Genomic DNA, 21,087 nt, shown 5'->3' on the forward strand with positions numbered 1-21,087 from the left:
GGTTTGGTGCGCCGAGGGAGAAGAGGAAACTTCGGTGCCGCTCGGCGGAGGTGAGGGGCCCGGCGCCCACCCGCTCCTTTCCCAGCCGAGGAGCGGCGGCGGGGGGGCGCGTCTGTGCTTGCTGACGAAGTGAAGGCGCTAGTCCCTGCCGAGGGGGCGTCCAGGGAGCCTGAGCTGGGCGTTCGAGGGCGGGGCGGGCGGGGGCCCGAATTCGCCGCAGCTGCTGCTGCTCCGGTTGCCACCTCCAGCTTGGGAAGTTCTGGGAGATTTGGGGGCGGAGCCGCCCGCGGGGCCCCGCCTTCGAGGCTGCCTTTTCCTCCCGGGGAACATCCTTTGGAATCCGGAGAGAACGGGAGGGCCTCCCGGGAGGTTGGGAACCGCAGGAGCTCCGTAGGGCTTCCCTGGAGAAGTGCGCCTGCACGCATCAGTAGCCAGCAGAAGAAACAAGTCATTATCTTTGTGCAGAGTCTGGAAACGCCCGGGAAGGGGAACTTTGGTTATAATGAAACACTTTAAAATATTAGCTGCATGTGAGAACCCAGTGACGAGTCTGCCTCCTTTCTGGTTACTGATATGGGGATGGGGGTAGATTCCAAGCATTTTTGATTGCCGCAGTGTTCTTAGCAAGATATAGCAGTAAAACAAAGTTTTGAGTGCAGTGGCACCTTTAAGTTAACAAAGTTGAATTCTGCACACGAGAAGCTCATACCTTGATTAAAATGTTGTTGATCTTTAAGGTGGCCCTGGACTCAAACTTTGTCCTGTTGCTTCAGACCATCGCTGCAGTGACCCACCTGAATCTGGCTTGTTCTTCAAATAGTATTCACTGGCAGTGGTAAGACCCTCTCAGAAATACATAGAAGCCCAGCCCATTTCCAGGTTTGAGGCCCCTGACAACAACAACAACAAAAAGATTACATATTGCAACAAAGCAAGAAGTTGAAAAGAAAGAGAGAGCGTGTGAAATTTATCAGATAAAGAATAACAGGTATCTAAACTTGAAGTCGTCTTTGAGCTTGAGGGTCAGGCCAAATGACCTTCCCCCCAGTGGGGAATAATGCTTCCCCCATGAATACCATGCTATAAATCTCAGATACACTCATCTGCAGAATACTGCGAGCAATTCCGGCTGCTGTATCCCAGGTTGTAAACTGGAGGATTCAGGGGCAGTTTTATCACAAAGCAGTGCAAAGAAGACCCTTCAGGGAGCAGAACCCATGTTCTCTGCATTTCATACTTACTGGAGTTTGGAAATGCTGTTGTTTGACCTCAGAAGTGAAAACACCTATGACCTGTCATGGAAGAGGGTATGGTATTCAACATCTTCAGGAAGATATAGCATTCAGAATTTGAGCTGCTTTTGTTTAGAAGAAGTTTAAGTGGGAAATGTGGCCCCATCCTGCGGAAAGTAGCATGCTGTACTTTAAGGCCTCTGATTTTCCAGTCTGGCGCTGCCCATGAAATCTTTGTTATTTCTTGCCGAGGCTGTGGCAGTTGCCACCTTTGTCAGAAGGCCTTGGTCTGTCTCCTCCTGCATGAGTCTTCATCAGAGGCAATGCTCCTCTTTGAGAACTGTTAACTCCCTCCTTTTGGGCCCACCCTGGTTCTGTGCCTTGCTCCATTCATAAGTCTGGTTGTGATCTGTAGGGGACTTTTCCCAGGAGGAGTTGTAATTCCTTTGTAATGTCTGAGAAACTCTGAGGAAGGATTGAAAAGCCACATTAATATATAATTTTGGTTTGGAGGGTGGAGTCTATGGCATTGTACCTGTCTGAAGTTCCACCCCTCTGTAAACTCCACACACTCCAGGCTCCACCCCTCAAATCTCCAGGAATATCCCAACGGGGGGGGGCTGCTGCTAAACAGGCCTAGTTAAGTCATGCCAGTCAGAAGAATAATTGGGGAGATGCAGGGGGCATGACAACAGTCACACAGACGCTGAAGCTCAGCATTTCTTTTGTTTGCAGTGCATTGTTGCTGCCTTTTCCTGTCATACACAGCTTCTCGGCATTTAGCATCAATGTGAGCTTGTGGCATGATCTTTTTTTTTTGTTCTGGCCTGGTTGTGTTATGGTATACCATAGAGTAGAGGAATTGATCTGACTACAGCTTTTCATCTCCCCCCCCCCCCCTCTGCTGCATCTACCTAGGAAAAGTACAGTCATTCCCCATTGTGGGAACCAATGCAGGAAGCAAGCAACCTTAGCAGGGTATAATGACACAGAGTCCACCCTGGAAAGCAACCATCTTCTCCAGGTGGAGCCTATCTTTGCCATCTGGAAAGGAGTTGTAATTCTCATGCCACCAACTAGGTGGCATCAAGTCACCAAGAGGGTGCTACCAGACCTAGGGTAGCCAACCTCCAGGTAGAGCTTGAAGATCTCCAGGAATCATAACTGAATTGCAGACAACAAATCTCTCTCCCCATCCTGGAGAAAATAATTGCTTTGGAGGATGGATTGTATGCCATTCTATTCACCTGAGGCCTCTCCCTTTACTAACAAAAGCAGCTTGGGTCGCCTAGCAACAGTCTTTGGCTAGCACTTCCCGGGCTGCATTCATGGCTTCTGAGGAAACACCCCCAGCGGGGCCTGGCCTGTCTGGTTATTTCTGTGGCCTTTGGAGGTTGTGCATTCTAGGAGCCTTTTTGTGAGGCCGCAGTAGCTCTACAGCTTTTTTTGAGACCGGTTGACAGAGAGGACATAGAGAAGAGTTGGAGATGTGGCTGTCTTTTGAGGTAAGACTGCTTTTGGCAGTTTGTTCAATATCCCTGGGCCTGAGTAGGCTGGGGCAGGGGATTCAGCCAGTGGGAGGCCAGAGATGGTAACCAACGTGTGATGGGCCAATAGTTTGTTCTTGCACATATTAGCCAATGGCCGTGCTCGATTTGGCTACTACCATAAGACAATTATTATTATAGATCAGGGGTGGCCAACGGTAGCTCTCCAGATGTTTTTTGCCTACAACTCCCATCTGCCCCAGCCATTGGCCATGCTGGCTGGGGCTGATGGGTGTTGTAGGCAAAAAAAATCTGGAGAGCTACCATTGGCTATCCCTATTATAGATAGTATATGGGCAGTTATACAAATGTTAAGGATATTTCTTAAACAATACATGAATATGTAGGAAAAATGCATGGTAATTGGTTTAAAAATACATGATGACATAGCACAATGTATTAACATATTAACAGGAATATTTCATACTGATATTTGTGTGTATGTGAATGGCATAGTATCACATGATTATTTAGAGGTCAGGAAGAGTGCTTTTTAGTACTTCTCTGTAATCTGTATTCTCATGCTTTCTAATTTATTGTACTATATGATGTAATATAAGTAACCTCAGAAGAACCATTATAAAGTTATCATGCTAACTTTGTCATAATAAAGAGAAGCACTTACAACCAATGCACATAATATTTTGTCATATAATTTAATCATATATCAGCCAACCATTCAGATATCTAACTACAAGACTTGTTTATGATAATCATAAAAGTCTTTCCAGTTGTTTTCAAATTCACCTTTTGGTCTTTGATTGATATAATTTGTCAGTTTTGCTATAATTGCATATTCTTGCATCTTGTCAATCCAGTTGTCCAAAGTTTGGCAGCTTCACTTTTCCACTTAGCTTCAAATATTACTCTTGCTGCAGTTAACATATATCTGAGTAAGTCATGCATTATTTTATCCACTTGCATTGATAGAATTCCTAATAACATTGCCTCTGGTGACATAACAAATTTACAGTTCAATTTTTTTTTGGATTTTGGTATGTGTTTCTGTCCAGTCTTTCTTAGTTTTTTACAAGACCATCACATATGTTTAGCCTGGAGAGGAGGTGACTGAGAGGTGACATGATCACCATCTTCAAGTACTTGAAGGGCTGTCATATAGAGGATGGTGCTGAGATGCTTTCTGTGGCCCTAGAAGATCAAACCGGAACTAGTGAGTTGAAATTAAATCAAAAGAGTTTTTGACTAAACATTAGAAGAACTTCCTGACAGAGCAGTTCTTCTGTGCAACAGACTTCCTCCGGAGGTGGTGGGCTCTCCTTTGGAGGTTTTTAAACAGAGGCTCAATGGACATCTGGCTGATTCTGTGAACTTTGGTGCTGGTATTTGTGAGTTTCCTGCATTGTACAGGAAGTTGGTCTAGATGACCCTGACGATCCCTTCCAACTCTATGATTCTATCTCCTTCCTTCTTTATGTCTTGATGAAAGTTGAAAAATGTGTTAACAATTGTATCTTTTTCCTTCATTAATTACTTGCCAAGATTTAATTGTCCCATTTTTAGCAGTTATATCCTGATATGTTATAAAGTCATTTTTCTTCTCAGCTTTATTATGATAAGCATTTGATGGTAACATTAAAGGTGATTAATATTGGAGGATTTATTCTTGTATTGTGACCACCAGTTTTTTAATAAGCTGTCTCTGATAACATGGCTTGCTTTTCTTTTAGTTTTTTTAGATGGTTTCCCAAATGCTTTATTCCAAAGATATCTATGCAGGCCTTCCAACAAGACTGCTGCCCCTGATTTTATCTGTCTTTCATTTCAATTTTTAATCCAGTACAAAATCCAAAGAAGGCAAGCTTGCTTGGTAATACAACTTAATATAAGGGACTGCTCAGCCCACTCTTTTCCTTTCAACTTGTAAAACTTTGTATCTGACCCTTGGTTTCTTAACTACTCCATATGAAAATGTTTATCAGTCTCTGCCAGTCTTTCAGGATCTTATTATGTCTCTCAATTGGTAACATCTGAAATAAACATTGTTTTCGGGTAGAACATTCGTTTTTATTGCAGAGATTTTTGCAAGCCAGGACAAATTTAGATTATTCGACCATCTCTTCATATCTTCTTGGATTTTTTTCCAAGCCATTTTGTAGTTGTCATGAAAGAGTTTTTCTTTGTCCCCAGACATATTTATTCAAAGAAATTTAATTGAATTCTTCACCATGTAACAGCCAGTAGCCACTTTAATATTATGTTCTTGTTTTGTTAAACATTTGGGTAACATTTTGGTTTTCTTTCTGTTGAACTTAAATCCTGAAAAGGAGCCAAACTTTTCTGTATGATCCATGATGAATTGTATTGTAGTGTGTGAGTCTAAAATGGCCAGTACTACATCATCTGCATAGCTCTTTCGTTTAAATTCTTCTCCAGATGATGGCTCTGTTGATGGGCTTTCCATGAAGTCTGATTGATATTATTTGGTCAGCCTTTGCCTTGTAGCCCCTGAGTGCCTGTGCTACATTAGAGCAACTTCTTTTCTTCTGTTTGTCATTCCCTGATTAAAACACATTGTAATTTTCTGACTGAAAATGTCCTAATCCAATCCACTTTCGTTTGTTGGCTCACAAGATTGCAGTGTTTAAACAGTCATTTCTCATTTTCCATTTCGAGCTGACCTTGATTCCTACTTCTCATCTTCTGTGTGCGTCAAGCAGCTTTGTACTTTCTCTTTGCATCCTCCATTCACGTCAACCACCGAACGTCTTTTCAGCTTGAGCCCATTTGGGGCATTAAGAGTCGTGCTTTTTGTAGTTGTCCTGCACTCACTCTTCCCTGTGAGCCAATGACCTGGGGGTCCCTCTTCCAGCACTCGATATCTTTTTTCATTTTGGATTGTCTCATGATAAGGTTTTCGAGGTAAGAGATGATCAGGAGTGGTTTCCGTTGCCTTCCTCCGTGCAGTACTAACTGGGGTTAGCTGAACTGGCACTGCCATTGCCTAGGAAAGATCTGCTGCTGCTGCCACCTAGTGGAAGAGTGAAAAAGAGAAAACCAGCATAGTGATTCCCTTAGATATATATTATTGTATATGAATAAAATCACAGTGTTCTGAAGTATCCTAAAATATGGGATTTTAGGAAAAAATCAGATTTGGATTACTGTTTGATGTTGGGGATGTACATTTTATGTCAAAAAAGAAGCCATTTGAATTATTAACCTTTTTGTTGTTGAAAGCCTCTGATACAGGGAGAGGGATTGTCCCCACAGAGCCCTTTGTTTCTCTTGGGTAACTGTATTCACTGGTCTTATTATTGAAATGGTTATAGAAATATATAAATAGTAAACAGATCTTTATTCTTTAATTGTTTGAAAGCTTAATTTACATTGCTATTTGATATTTAGTTGTGCTTTTGTTTGGTGTAGTGGTTAAGTGTGCGGACTCTTATCTGGGAGAACCGGGTTTGATTCCCCACTCCTCCACTTGCACCTGCTGGAATGGCCTTGGGTCAGCCATAGCTCTCGTAGAAGTTGTCCTTGAAAGGGCAGCTGCTGTGAGAGCCCTCTTCAGCCCCACCCACCTCACAGGGTGTCTGTTGTGGGGGAGGAAGGGAAAGGAGATTGTGAGCCGCTCTGAGACTCTTCGGAGTGGAGGGCGGGATATAAATCCAATATCTTCTTCTTTTGTAAGGTTTTGCCCAGAATCTATCACAAGACATTGAATAAATGCAAAAGAAGCTTTTAATGAAGAACCAGGTAGCAAACACTTGTAGCATGTGCATGCAAGACTATTTATCTTGCCAGACTGACATAAAACAAAAGTTACAGTTCAAATACAGGTTATAGGTTAATGGCCCATCATTTCTCCTGCCAAACATCTCCTGCTCAAAAGTCTTTGAATTAGTTCCCAGACTACGGTATTACTCTTTTCCAAGGTCACATTCCAGTTTACAGACATCTTTCGTGGGTACCTATATTCTGTTACCAGGGAGACTAGATTAGCTTCTCACAGTGGCTTACCCTCCACGGTGGCCTCCTTTGTTACCAATACTATTCTACATAAGCCTTAAAGCAGGGGTCCTCAAACTTTTTAAATAGGGGGCCAGTTCACTGTCCCTCAGACTGTTGGAGGGCCGGACTGCCATTACTGTACAAGGCCGCGGGCCATCAGTTCTTCGTCTTCTGCATCTCCCTTCCCCACACCACACACCCCGGCCTGGGAACTCACCTCACCTCGGTATCACCTCAGCCCAGTGCCGGAAGTGTGCATTGCTAACGCAAGTTTAGGTCGAACGTCACTTCCGGTCTGATTTTGCCATAACCCGGCGGGCCGCATAAACGTCCTCAGTGGGCCGCATCTGGCCCGCGGGCCGTAGTTTGAGGAGCCCTGCCTTAAAGGAATACAATGAATATATATAAGGGTTAGTGAATACTGGTATTGTAATACATGGGTTAGTGCAGTTGTGATTATATGTGCATGAATACATGTAAGTACACAAATGTCACAATTGAAGAGTGATGGTGAGAGTGTCACAGGCAATAAATGCAGAGTCTGTTAGTATATGTAATGAGATAAACAACCAATATCTCTTATTTAAGTTTGTCAATACAAAAAAATATTATTCTGATACACTGTTCTAAAAGAGAAATACATAGAAGTATTGTGGATATATGGTGAGAATGGTTTAGCATGTGTAATGAGATAAGAAACCAATTTTCAGTCCTTGGGAGGTGTTTGTTCCAAGTTTCATAATACTTTATAATTCAGCAGTTTCTCTCTCCATTCTGTTCTTGAAGTTCCTTTGCAGTAAAAGAGCTACTTTGAGGTCACCCATTGAATGCTTTGGAAGGTTAAAGTGTCCTCCCACAGGTTTCTCAGTTCTGTCATTCCTGATGTCAGATTTGTGTCCATTTATCCTTTGGTGGAGGGTTTGTCCTGTTTGCCCTATGTAGAGAACGGAAGGGCACTGTTGGCATTTAATGGCATATAGAATATTTGAACTTTTCATCAGCAATGACAATACTGGTAGGAAAATCAGTAAGCAGTTTCTGAACCACAAATTAATCCTTGTTAGGGACTTGTACCTGACAGCTTTTTGTCTTTATGTTCACAAAAGTGGGCATCTGGGTTTTGTTAATCTGGTCTTTCAATGTGTGTCTATGGAAGCATGTGACCAGCTGCAGTTGTTTGGGCTTCTTGCTGAGAATATCTGGGTAGGAGGATGCTGTTGCTGCAGTCATCTTCTTCATGCTTCCTGGAGGCCACTAAGTGAACAGAACTCTGGACTCTATAGGCCTTTGGTCTGATCCTGCCTGGTGCTTATGCTGTGATTCAAGAATATTAGAAGAGCCCTCCTGGATCAGAGATCATGTACCCCCTTAGTGATCTTTAAGAAAACCCCACAACTTGAAAAGTGTTGGACTGTTTAATCTTGTCCTCATAAGGAAGGTGCTGCCCTTTTTTCCCAGCTCTGAGATGTCCCTTTTGAGGTGCAGAGACCAGGACTGTACGCGTTATTTCAAATGAAGCTGCACCAAACATCTGTAAAGTGCTATTACGAGTCTAGTTGTTTTTCTTTCAATCCCTTTCCCAAGAATACTCAGCATGGAATTTACTTTTTCACTGCTGCTGTACACATTATTATCAAACTATCCACTATAACCTCAAGATCTCTTTCTCAGTTCAGATTTGAAGTTAGGATTTTTTGTTCCAGTGTGTATAATTTTGCACTTATACAGGTGCTCTTTGATGTAGTGTCATGCCATAAACAAATAGTTTGTCCTTGTGGTAGGTGTTTATTTTATTTAAAGGAGTCTGGTACCTAGGTAAAACTTGTGCGTTATTACCATATATCTGAATATGACATTCAAAAGTAATTGGGAACAGAGGAGGTGTTTTAACAGTATGTTTGTTTGTTTTTTGGACTTCACAGGATAAAGAAATGTAATTTCTTCTCCAGTAGATTCTTCAAATTCTTCATGAAGAATTAATAGTGGATTGTGGAGATTGCCAGTTCCAGTGAATACCACCCACCATGTACAGACCAGGGGAGAAAGTGAAGCGTTGGATGAATATTCATGGTTCTAGTATAAGATCTGTTGAAGTTGCTAGAGGGAGAGCAGGATATGGATTTACTCTTTCTGGACAAGCTCCCTGTATTCTTAGCTGTGTTTTGAAAGGAAGCCCTGCTGATTATGTGGGACTTAAAGCTGGAGATAAAATATTTGCAATAAATGACATTAATGTAAAAAAGGCATCCCATGAAGATGTAGTGAAACTAATAGGCAAATGCTCTGGGGTTTTGCATATGGTCATTGCTGAAGGGGTTGGCCATGCTGACTTATGTTCAAGTGATGAAGAAGTTGGGTTTTATGATGGGAAAGGGTGGCTGAAACCCAAACCGGACTCAAAAGTGTTGGGCATAAACAGAGCAGAGAAGGTTGTGGAAGAAATGCAGTCTGGTGGAATTCTCAACATGATCTTTGAAAATCCTAATGTTTGTTCTGGTAACATGAAGACCTCATCAAGAAAGCAAATGCCAGTACATGAATCTGGTGCTGCTAGGTTAGAAGTGGGATCCGAAAACGTGCACTACCCAAATATGCTTTATGATGAGGAGCTCTCCAAAGTCATGAATGATGATTCAGTATTTAGAGTTGGAATGGAAAACCAGGAATGTTTTGGCTTAGATGCAAGTATTTTAAATGTGGCTATGGTTGTGGGCTACCTAGGATCAATTGAACTTCCCTCTTCAAATTCAAATCTGGAATATGATAGTTTGCAGGCTATTCGTGGGTGCATGAGACGTCTTCGGGCAGAACAAAAAATCCATTCCTTGGTGATGATGAAGATTATGCATGACTGTATTCAGCTCTGCAGTGATAAATCCAGAGTGATTGCCAAGTATCCTGCAGAGAAGCTAGCATTTAGTGCTATATGCCCTGATGACAGGAGATTTTTTGGGCTAGTTACAATGCAGGCCATTGATGATACCAGTTTGGCTCAGGAGGATGAAGCAGTTTTGAGGACATCATGTCATGTATTTATGGTGGATCCAGAACTATTTCATCATAAAATTCACCAAGGCATTGCACATCGTTTTGGATTGGAATGCACAGCAGATCCAGATACTAATGGCTGTCTAGAATTTCCGATTTCATCTCTACCCGTTCTTCAGTTTGTCTCTGTTTTGTACAGGGATATGGGGGAATTGATTGAGGGAGTGCGGGCAAGGGCCTTTCTTGAAGGAGATGATGTCCATCAGAACAACAGTATGAGCAGTAATAGTGATAGCGGTATTGGAAATTTTAACCAAGAAGAGAAAGGGAACAGAGTTTTGTTAGTTGACCTAGGAGGCAACTCAACTAAACATGCTCCTAGTAGTATGCGGGATAATACAGGAGGTAGAAGTCAAGCTGTTTCCCACTGGAATACTTTTGGTCATGAACAAGAAGAAAACTCTGCTTTAGAGGTCATATTGCAGAATGATAAACCTCAGAATCAAAATAAGTTTCTAGGTCCTTCAGCACGCATTGAGGTTCCTGTAGTTTCTCCCCAAATTTCAGTTCCGTCATGCAAGAAAAATTCTATGAGCGCTTCCAACCAGAGATGGCTGCCAGTTCATGTGTTAAAAGATTGGCAACATGCATGCATAAGTGACCAAGAATCATACACGGATTCTACAGATGGCTGGTCAAGTGTTAACTGTGGTACTCTTCCGCCTCCAATGAGTAAGATTCCTGCTGACAGATACAGAGTAAATGGCACTTTTGGTCAGCCTCATCTCATGTCTCAAAGGAATGAATGGTCTAAGAAGGGTTTTCGTACACCAAACACATTTGACTCTCAGCACAGTGTCAGAAAAGCCAAGGAAGATAAAAAGGTAAGAATGTTCATATGATACTACTGTTAGAAGAAAATACTTTGAAATTATAGTTCTGATTATACTCAAGTAATAAAGATGCTGTGGTGTATATAACAAATAAATTACTTTCTTCTGTCTTGGTCCATAGTTTAATTAATTGTTAATTAAATGTTAATTAAAAGATGGTTTATCTTATCAACAAGAGTTAATGTAGTGTCGTGTAGTGGTTAGAGTGTTGTACTAGGATCTGGGAGACTCAGCTGTGAATCGTCTCCGTGTCATGAAAGCTTGCTGGGGGCCAGTCCTTGGGCTAGTCATGCTCTCTCAGTATGGCCTACCTTCCAGGGTTTTGTAAAGATGAAATGGAGGAGGGGAGGAGAACAATATTAGATGCTTTGGGTCCCCTCTGGGGAGTGGGGGGGGGGGGGAGGTATACATGAAGTAAACAATACAAAATTTGACCTGGGCAGTTTGTTTTGGCAGGGTGTAGTCTGGCTAAATTTCAGAAAAATCTGTTGTATTATGGTTATTAAAGTTGAGCACCAATGTAGTTAGAATGTTGGGAGTAGAGCCTGGATTCAAATTTCCACCCAAACACAGTTCATTTTATTCTCATTTAATTTATTTACTTTAGTTTCTCTCTTGTGGAGCCCCAAAGTGGCTTACAGCTTTCTCCCTTTTATCTTCCCAGTGAGGTAGGTTAGTTGGAGAGTGTGTGACCGGCCCAAGGTCACCCAACAAGCTTCCATGATAGAGTGGGGATTTAAACCTGTGTCTCTCAGATCCTAGTGTAGCACTGTAGCCGCTACAGTAAGCTGGCTGTCTGACCTTGGCTCAATTATTTTCTCTGACCTACCTCACAGGGTTGTTGTGGGGATAAGATGGGGCAAGAGCCATGTTTTGTGTGTCCAATCATAACTTTGTTTTCTCCTTTTATTCCTTTCCCTTCTATCAAATTAACAAATAATTCAGATTTATCCTCGTTTGTCTGGTGAAAGTGTTTTATAATCTGTTGTTAGGAAGCTTTTTCATTCATATCATTAATTGAAGAAAGGGCAAGTTTAAGAACTGTTGCATACTGATTAAAGTAGCCCCTCTCAGATTTAAATGAACATTGAAGGATTTGTTTTTTTAAGATTGCAATTAGTTTTGAAGAAGGGTCATTTTAAAATTGTTATAGCTGCTGAAATGACATTGTGAAATAATGAAATGACATTGAAATAAATGGATAATGTGCTTTGAAATCACCTTGTTATGTACTGACATGTTTAGGCATACAGTGGGGATAGTATTGGCTGCACTGTGGGCGAGCCCACCTACAACAAAATAGGAGTTTCAACTTAAATACTCCTCTATATGTAAATTAAGCAGAAGAAAAACAAGAAAACCCAGGGACCTGCAGAATTGCTTGGAGCACTTGAGTAACAATTCAGTTCAATGTAGAAGTGTATATGTGTGTGGTGGGGGGAGTGTCCTGCTCAACAAATTAGCCTGAGTGCTTCTAGAATTCTGGATGGGGCAAGTCAGCAACACATAAAGTAAGTCAGTGGACTTTATGTGTTGCTAACCTGCCCCATCCAAGCTCCTTTCCCCCAGTTCACTTTACTTAGATTCTGGTAACTGAACGTGATGTAATACATACTGCCTTAAAATATATGAAAATAATTCGTAAGGGACATGGGATTAATATTTCTAAATATAAAGATGTTTGAAGTACTTTATTAAACAAAGTAAAATAACTACATGCACGCATCATTATTATTGGAGACTATTGAAAATTGAATTGGCTATGCAGATATTTATAGATGGTGCTTTGACAGCAGCTGCCACCACAGCACAAAGATCTGCACTGTGCTACTGATAAACTGTGGCAATCATGTTGTGGCTGGCTTTACCTCCTGCAGCAACCATTTTGTGGCAGCCACGCTGTGTCAGAATTGCAAATGTGCTTTCAGGCTCAAAAAGGTTGGGGACCTCTGATTTAGACAGGCGTTCCCAGGTTTTTTTGCAGGAACTCCTTTGCATTTTAGACTTACACCCCCCTGATGTAGCCAGTTGTCCAAGAGTTTACAGTAGTCCCTGTAAGAAGAGCTCTGTAAACTCTTGGAGGATTATCAAAGATTTCAGGTTTTCACAGCTGGTAACATCATTAGGGTTTGTAGAATCTTTCGGGATCAAGTGCCGTGTTCTACTGGAGAAAGTTTTCCTTCCAGACGTTTTGTTCTCAGCTGCGGAGAACATCCTCAGTGGCGTTGCAGCCAGAGCAGGCGCTCAGACCTTCTTGGCTGCTGTGCATTGAGTGGGGCCAGGGCTGCTGGAGAGCTGCTATTTCTAGGCTGGAGGGGGTGTGATGAAAAGGCAATTAATTTGTGGATGTGCCCATTGTTTGGTGGGGCTTCCTGGAAGGGTAGTGATAAGGAGACGCAGTATCAACACCCGTCTCACCGAACAGAAGAGACACTGTCGCTTGTTTCAGCCAGAAAAATCAGCTGTAGCTGAACATGCACTTCAAGAAGGAGACCACGTCATCCACTTTGAAAGAACTGAAGTCCTTTCTACGGTCTCACATTATCATACCCGCCTGAACAGAGAAGCTATTGAGATTTACAAACACCAGCACAATTTTAACAGAAAGGAAGAAGGCATTTTCATCCACCAATCTTGGTACCCAGCTCTGCAAAACATCCTACAGACTATAAATTGCAGAAAGTCTCAGAACAACCAGCAAATTCCACAGAACAATCAGCACAGTCAACAACCATCTTCCTTATCTTCAAACCCCTTCCAACCCTCCCAGCAATTAACACGGAACAATGGTCACATTCAACAGCCAGTTTCCTTATCACTACCCTTCCAGGGTGACCCAAGGTGCCGGCAAAACATAATAGTACAATATAAATACAGTGTAAAGAAAGAAGCAAAAAAGTACACGAAACGTCGGCTGGACTGATGTCATCAAGGATGCAGGTGGCCTGCCGTGGGCCAAGGGACTTCTCACAAGAGCCCAGGTGTCAACAAAATCAGCATTGTTTTGCAGTGTCTGCACCTGTTCAGGCATTGCTGTTAGTTTTTTAAAAAAATCGTACATCCTTCTTTCTGCAAAATTCACATTTCTCCTAGTTTGCTGATACCAAGAACTTAGCCTAGAGTGTCCCATCATGCTGTAGATGTTTTGGTCCACTTGAAGGAGCTATCCATGGCTGCTAAATATAGGAGCATTATTATTATTCAGCCAAACAGTGTGAGAAAAGTGGTGGCTTTCAGAGCTGAGTGCCAATCAGGAAGGCTGCAAAAAGGGCCCATTCAGAGGTAAGGCTGGGGTTTCTCCCAACTCTTGGGGCGTCCTAGGTATGGGGGGGGTGGGAAATGTTAATTTTAAAATATAAGAATAATGAGGACTGAAAATGCTCATTGTCCTCAGAGTAGTTGAGATTCAAAAGGTTAAAAAAGCAGGAGGAGGCAGGGGAATTGGCCCCTAGGAGCTTATCGTATTCTGGAGGGGGCGAGTTGGGTTGGGGCAGTTTTTTGACTATTTATTTCTCCTTGTTCTGTTCCTTCAAATTGACATTGTGTGAGTACATTGGTAAAGGCCTTCTCTTAAACCAAAGGCCTGCTTTAGTCCCTGCTCCTCATATAAGACATATTATACCAACATTACCTGTGATTAATGCTAGCCAGGTCTCTCTCTGAACAAATGTTTTGCCCAATTTTCATGAGATTCAGTTTTCACAGCAAAAGTTGATGTTTCAAGAGGTGAAAATGTTTGTGGACAGCCCCTGCATTTCCTAAGGCAGTGTGTGAGTAGGCAGACACTTGTGTAAAATGTGGATGGAAGCTTGATAGCCTTTCAACTAAAAAGAAGAGCGTTGTGCTCAGGAGATCAGAATCGGTTGGTGGTCCCCTGGCTGTTCTTGACCAGAGCCAGGACATTTTCCGCCCCTGACTCCAGCTTGGTGAAATTCTGGGAGACTTGATGCAGTTCCGCAGGGCCTGTAAGGCAGAGATGTCCTGCCAAGCATTTGGTTGAGGACGGCAACGGTTCCACCTTCCTGGCACTTCAGATCCCTGCCTCCCTGTGAGGTGGTGGCGCTACTAGGACCTTTAGCATCATCTGGTAGGTTAATTACTGTGTTTTATTGTTTTAATTTGTTATAACTATGTAATATATTAACTTATTGTGTTGTATACTACCATGAGCCCTGTTCATATGGGAAATGGTGATTTTAAAATCCAATTTAATAAAATAAATAATAAAAATGTTAAAATGTTATAGAGAAATTAAAAAATGCGGCATGAGAAGTAGAAAAACTCAAGATTACTTAGGCTGATGTGTTTCTTCTCTTTTGTTTTCAGTGTGGTAACCAAATGGCTTTATTTAACAACTAAATTGTACATTGGCGTTTTTTGTTGAAAGCATTTCAGACATCCAAAATGGTATTTAGCTCTCTGTTTTTTATCCCACTTTTCCTTGTGGTGGTGTGCACGACTCCCCTTTTTCTTTAGAAAAAGAGGTTGGATGTATACCCTACCCTTCACTACCTAAAGGAGTCTCAAAGCAGCTTACAGTCTCCTTTCCCTTCCCTTCCCCACAACAGACACCCTGTGAGGTAGGTGTGGCTGAGAGAGCTCTCCCAGAACTGCTCTTGAGTAGAATGCTCTGAGAGAACTTGTGGCTGACCCAAGGTCACATTAGTAGGTGCATTTTATTTAGTTAGTTAATTTATAGTCTGCCCTTTCCCGAAACGGGCTCAGGGTGGATGACAACATAGATAAAACAACAATTAAAACTTACAATTAAAATCAAAACAATATTAAGCAGTACAATAAAATAATAGGCAAATTATAGATCATAGATGGCAGTTTCAGTTGAGCACATTCTACAATTCAGTGTACTGATGGTCTAAAAATACAATGGTTGATGGTATAGCCATAAGTTGGTATTGCAGCAAAGAAGGCCAACCAATGGGATAGGATGCCCATTGGCCTAAACTATGTGGAGGAATGGGAAATCAAACCCAGTTCTCCCATATAAGAGTCCATGTACTTGACCACTACACCAAACTGACTCTTAATACCCTGAGAGAGAGAAGACACTGTGTGACTGGCCTAAGATGACACAAGATTTTCATGGTATTGTGGGGATATGAACCCTAGTCGTCAAGGTTCTAGTCAGACAGTCTAACTCAGTGGTATCAAACTCATCTGTTACATGGGCTGGATCTGATATAAATGGGTCTTTGTGGGGCCGGACCACACGTGTCATAAAATGTAATGCCAGGTAGCGGAGATATAAACTTTATAAAGAATACAAGCACAATTGAAGATATTATTCTATTTTACTTAAAATAAAAACATGCTTAAAACTTGTAATATTTTGTTTATAATAGAAAGGTGGGGAAATAGTGGGATTTGGCAGTGCAATTTTTAAAATAAAACATCAAGAAAACGCAGAAGGATCCCAGCAGAAATGAAAAATATAAAATGCTCTAAGCCTAGGAAAACATGAAATGGCTGGACAAGCTCCCCCCCCCCATCTACTCCTTTGGCAATGGTTCTCTCGTGTAATACCCCCACCTTGACTGTGGGTTCCCAGGTTAAAATGCTCACTAGGCGCTCATTCTCAGGTCCATTCAGCAGAGACAAGCTGACTCAAAGCATCAACCCTTTATTTGCAAGGATACAACTCGAGCAAGCAACAGCTTCAACTGGCCATACAGACTCTGGAAAGTGAAACAATCTCCACCCCAATGAAATACATTGCAGCACAGACGAAGTTGCAAGGAAAAGACAGAATGGATTTTCCATTAAGATCTCTGGGCCCAGATGGACTACTCCCAGAGTAGTCAGTCCGTTTATTGTAATTAGCCATTGACTGTTACAAGGAAAACCAAGAGTTGGCTGTCTGGGCAAAGAGACTTTAATGGCAACTCAATTCCATGTTTTCTTTGCAGCTTTGCAAGCCCAGTAGTAGAGCTTCCTGCTGAAGCCGGCAAAGGCAGAAGGAGCTGGGAACTTCAGCAGCCTTGGAGCTTCACAGGGTGAGGACAGGAGGGGGAGGGGAGTAAAGGCACACGCCTGCTTAAAGACTTGGACAGGCTGGGTGCAGCCCATGGGCCACACATTTGAAACCCCTGGTCTAACTGGCTCTCTGCATACATGTACTGGAATATGTAGCCACCCCGAGCTGTTCATGGGAGGGAAAGAATATAAATTAACAAATTAATAAACATCAGTATAGCTAATTGTCAGCATGGCTTAATCTGTGGATCATAGAGTTGGAAGGGACCTCCAGGGTTATCCAGTCCAACCCTCTGCACAATGCAGGAGATTCACAAATACTGCCCCATAAGTTCACAGGACAGCATTGCTGTCTGAGGTCCATCTAAGCTTCTGTTTTAAAACCTCCAAAGAAGGAGAGGCTACCCCCTCTCAAGGAAACCTGTTCCACTGAGGACCCACTCTAACTGTCAGGAAGTTCTTCCTAATGTTTAGTTGAAAACACTTTTGATTCAATTTCAACTTGTTGGTTCTGGCCCAACCTGGGGCAATAGTAAACAATCCCACACCGTCTTCTATATGACAGCCCTTCAAGTACTTGAAGATGGTGATCGTATCATGTCTCAGTCATCTCTCAACATACCCAGCTCCTTTAACATTTCCTTGTAGAACTTGGTCTCTAGACCCCTTACCATCTTCATTGCCTTCCTATGAACATGTTTCAACTTGCCTATATCCTGGAGAATCAAACACAGTTCTCCAGATTAGAGTCTGCCGTTCTTAACCACTACACCACAGCTGGAAGAAACAGCTTGTGAAAATCCAGTTTAGGAGCTCCATTCAAAGATGAAGGTGTCCATCTGCCTTGCTACTTCAAATTAAGAGTTATGGGGAAAATATTGCATGCTTTTTTGTGGTCTTTGCACTGACTCAGTCAGAAGGCACTTCTGGAAAGTTCTAGAATTCTAGCTAAAGAACTGGTTTTCAGATTCCGTTCCAGAGAGGATAACTACACATGCCTCAAATTCTCAGTTTTTTTCTGATTGCTGCACAGTAAATAGCTCTATGATATTTATCTAGATCACTCCTTGTTAAGTTTTGTTCTGCACCTTTAAGTATTGGAATTCCTGTCTCTTCATTACTTTACCTCAGTTTTTGTCCTTTCCTTTTTGTCCTTGTCTGTCCTCTTTCTTCCCCACCCCAGATGTCAACATACAGTTCCTTTTCCCACCCTTGTTAGGTTTGTGGGAAAGCAGCCTGGTTTTAAAAAGTGCTGGATCTGCAAACTGGTCTCTAATGGCCACAACCTTTTCCTCATACTTAGAGGAAGAGTCAGAATGTTGAGTCTTGCCCATGTTCCTGTAAGTTCACGACACAAGCTTGGAGAAACAGCATTTCTGAAATTAGGGCTCAGTTTTGAGCTAAACTTTTGTCTATAAAGATTTCTCAGCTGACATCATTGGCCAAGCTTTCCCGATTCACCGTCCCTTGCTGTTATGGTTGGAGACTGATAAACAGCTCCTGTTAGGACTGAATGGCATTGGCTGATAAAACACCTCCATCCTGACTGGGTTCAAAATCCTGCTGTAAGCAAGTCAAATGCCGCAATATCAAGCACAATGGAGGGGGAAAAAAAGAAAAAGTAGAAGACAAAAAAGTGCACTGAGATTGAAACATCTCTGGAAGTTCTGGAACTTTCTTTACTGCACTGGCCGGCACAGTAATGGTGCCTTCTTTTACCTTGGCACTGCCACCAAACATAGTTGGTAGAGAAGTGGAGCTAGTGTTGGGAACTATTTCCTAGAAACTCACAGCAGCATTGCATCTTGTATATTAGCTGGGGAATCTTCATTTCTTTTTACATTATGATTTAACTTCTTAATTACTGTGTGATGATGAAGATTGATGGAGTGCTGTTTCAGTAATGACAGATACTCAATCCTGATGCTCTATAACTCAATCCATATTCCCAACCAGTGTTACTGTGATAACATATTGTGAGGAACACCTGTCTTCATGCATCCCATATACTACCCTAGGTGGGGAAGCAGGTGTGGTGGTGGGAGGATCCCTTCTAATCTCCATCCTATCCTGAGCAATGATGGTGTGCAGGCCCAGTTAATTCCTTTATCTTCAAACTTGTTGCTGTGTAGTGCCAGGTCAGTAAGAAATAAGATCACTTTTCTCCAGGAAAAAGTGGTCTTATTTCTCTCTCCAACTGAACAACCCTCTCCTGGAGGGTTGCTTTGGCCTGACTTGCTCAACCGAAACCTGGGTGGGTGAGGATGCAATAATTCCCTTCACCCATTTTACTCCCCAGGATACTCAGTCTTCCATCAACATCAAACTGTGGGGTGGGGGGTGAAATGGCAATCCTTACCTGAGATCCCTTCTAGAGGTGCTGACTGAGATTTGGAATAGAAGTCTTCAGGAAGCTATCACTTAGATTGATTCCTGATACTTTCTGTGTCCTTGTGTATCCTTGCATAATGAGAAGTTAAGACAGAGGTGTCAAATTCATTCGTTACGAGGGCCGGATCTGACACAAATGTGACTTTGTTGGGCCAAGCCATGTGTACCATAAAACATAATGACAGATGCTGAAGATATAAACTTTATAAAGGATAATGTCTGGTAAGCTCTGAGTTGGTGTGTCTTCACTGCAAGGCCCCATGGATGCTGCCTGGAGGGGGGACAAGCACCTTCCTCAGCCCACTCCCGCTGCCACTCTTCGCAGTCTTCCAGTTCACGTTTGGAAAACAGTCAGGGAAGTAGTCAGGGACCAACGTACCTACAGGACCGTCTCCTCTCTTATGTCCCTGGGAGAGCGTTATGCTCCTTAGCAATTTGCTGGTGGTCCCTGGCCCTAAAGACATCTGGCTGTCCTTGACAGCCTGTTTTGTTGGGCCGAAAAGGCTCTGGCTCCAATCTGGTGGAACTCTCTGCCTCATCCCTTAGGGTAGAAGACTCAGGCCTCTCACTTCCAGACCTCTTTCCTCTGGCAAACTAGTTATTCTTTTCTCAGTAAGAGCAATAACTCTGCTCTTTGGCACCTTTGAGGGGCCTTCTCTGACACCTCAAAACCCTTGGCCAAGTTCTACTCTACCAGACTACCAGTCTTGCTTTTGGGATACTAGGCTTAATACAGGAACCTTCGTCCCTCTCAAGATGTACTGTAGGTCTTTTTTTGGGTGCACAATCAGCGACTGCCCTTAATTTCTAGTCTTCCACTAGAGTCTCCAGTATTCAGAGCTACACCACATTCACCCTGAAACTTACTCTGCGTTTGTGACACACTCTAGAGCCTCTCCCGCAGACCCTCTTCAACTGAACAGCTCTCTCCAACCACTTATCTGCCACAGTTTGACTGTTAGAAGTTGCCCAAACCTGTCACTCAATGAGAATTCCATCATATGCACAGCCCCTTACTCATGTATAGGCTTGCAGTTTGTCACAGTGTGAAATGCAGAGGGGTAGTAGGTGTGGAGATAACAGCATTGGTAATGAGACAGGAAACCTAGGTCTCAATTCTGTCCAGAAGGATTCAGTCCAGGAGGATGCAAAGAATAAATGGTCGTAAGTCTGACATTAGAAACCACAGCATTCAGTTGCTGACTTAAGAGTAGCAGTGTTCTTACGAAGGAATTTCAAAGAGATTAGAAAGCAAGACTGGTGAATTGCAAATGATAATGAAGCTCAAGACAATGCATCCTTCTGGACTGAACTGAGAGTAGTTTTCCTGTCACATTACTAATGTGTGCCATTATCATTTGGCATCTGAAATCACTCCACTCTCCAAGAAATAAGGACCTAATCTGAATTCCTAATTAGAGTCTTTTTGAAAGAAAAGGAATCAAGATAGGAACAGAGAAATCCAATCTTTTAAAAACAACTTTTCAGAATAAGCCCAAATAATTCCTTCAGTGTACAATGTGCTTATCAGAAGAATCCATCCATCCATCCTCACTCTCTCCCTCTGAAGTGTTTTGTGCACAAAAGCTTGTGCCTGGAATAAAGCGTTGTTGGTCTTGAAGCTGCCATCATGGGACTATGGTTTTGTTCTCTGTCTTTCCTTCCCCTCCCTTCCTTAGCCAAAAGAGGAGGAGCATCCCTGGAGAAGGAATCAAGAGCGCTCTGTGTGTGTGTGTGTGTGTGTGTGTAAGAGAGAGAGAGAGAGAGAGTGAGGCTTGTCTTTGTACTTCTCCCACACAAAACAGGAAGCAGCCAATGAGCTCTGTGTTTGAGAGAGGGAGGGGAGGGGAGGGGGAGGGAGGCAAGAAGGAAAGAGCCAGTAAGGAGCTGGAGGCAAAGCAAGTTACTGTGCAGCTGGAGCAGCAGCCTGGAAAAGCAAGCAGGAGAAGGAAGTTGCTTGGAGGCCTGTTTGACATCCCTGCTCTAATATGTCCTTTAGAAATGTCACTACTTTCTTTCTTAATATCCTAATGCTTTTCACAGCACTCTGTTGGATTCTATCAGAAGACTGCT

The 21,087-nt window shown here is 42.6% G+C and overlaps 1 protein-coding gene across 1 annotated transcript in view; it reads left to right on the forward strand.

The window, feature by feature from the left end:
• The window catches only part of RGS12 (regulator of G protein signaling 12), a 128,812-nt gene continuing 107,725 nt past the window's right edge, over positions 1 to 21,087 (forward strand). Inside the window, exons 1-2 of the mRNA XM_060246147.1 lie at positions 1 to 50; positions 8,674 to 10,623. Of these exons, the coding sequence (XP_060102130.1) occupies positions 8,776 to 10,623 (1,848 nt within the window). The 5' untranslated portion in view covers positions 1 to 50; positions 8,674 to 8,775. The remainder of the gene's footprint in view (positions 51 to 8,673; positions 10,624 to 21,087) is intronic.

The sequence above is a fragment of the Heteronotia binoei genome, chromosome 9 (genome assembly GCF_032191835.1).
Source record: "Heteronotia binoei isolate CCM8104 ecotype False Entrance Well chromosome 9, APGP_CSIRO_Hbin_v1, whole genome shotgun sequence".
NCBI classification, from domain to species: Eukaryota; Metazoa; Chordata; class Lepidosauria; order Squamata; family Gekkonidae; genus Heteronotia; species Heteronotia binoei.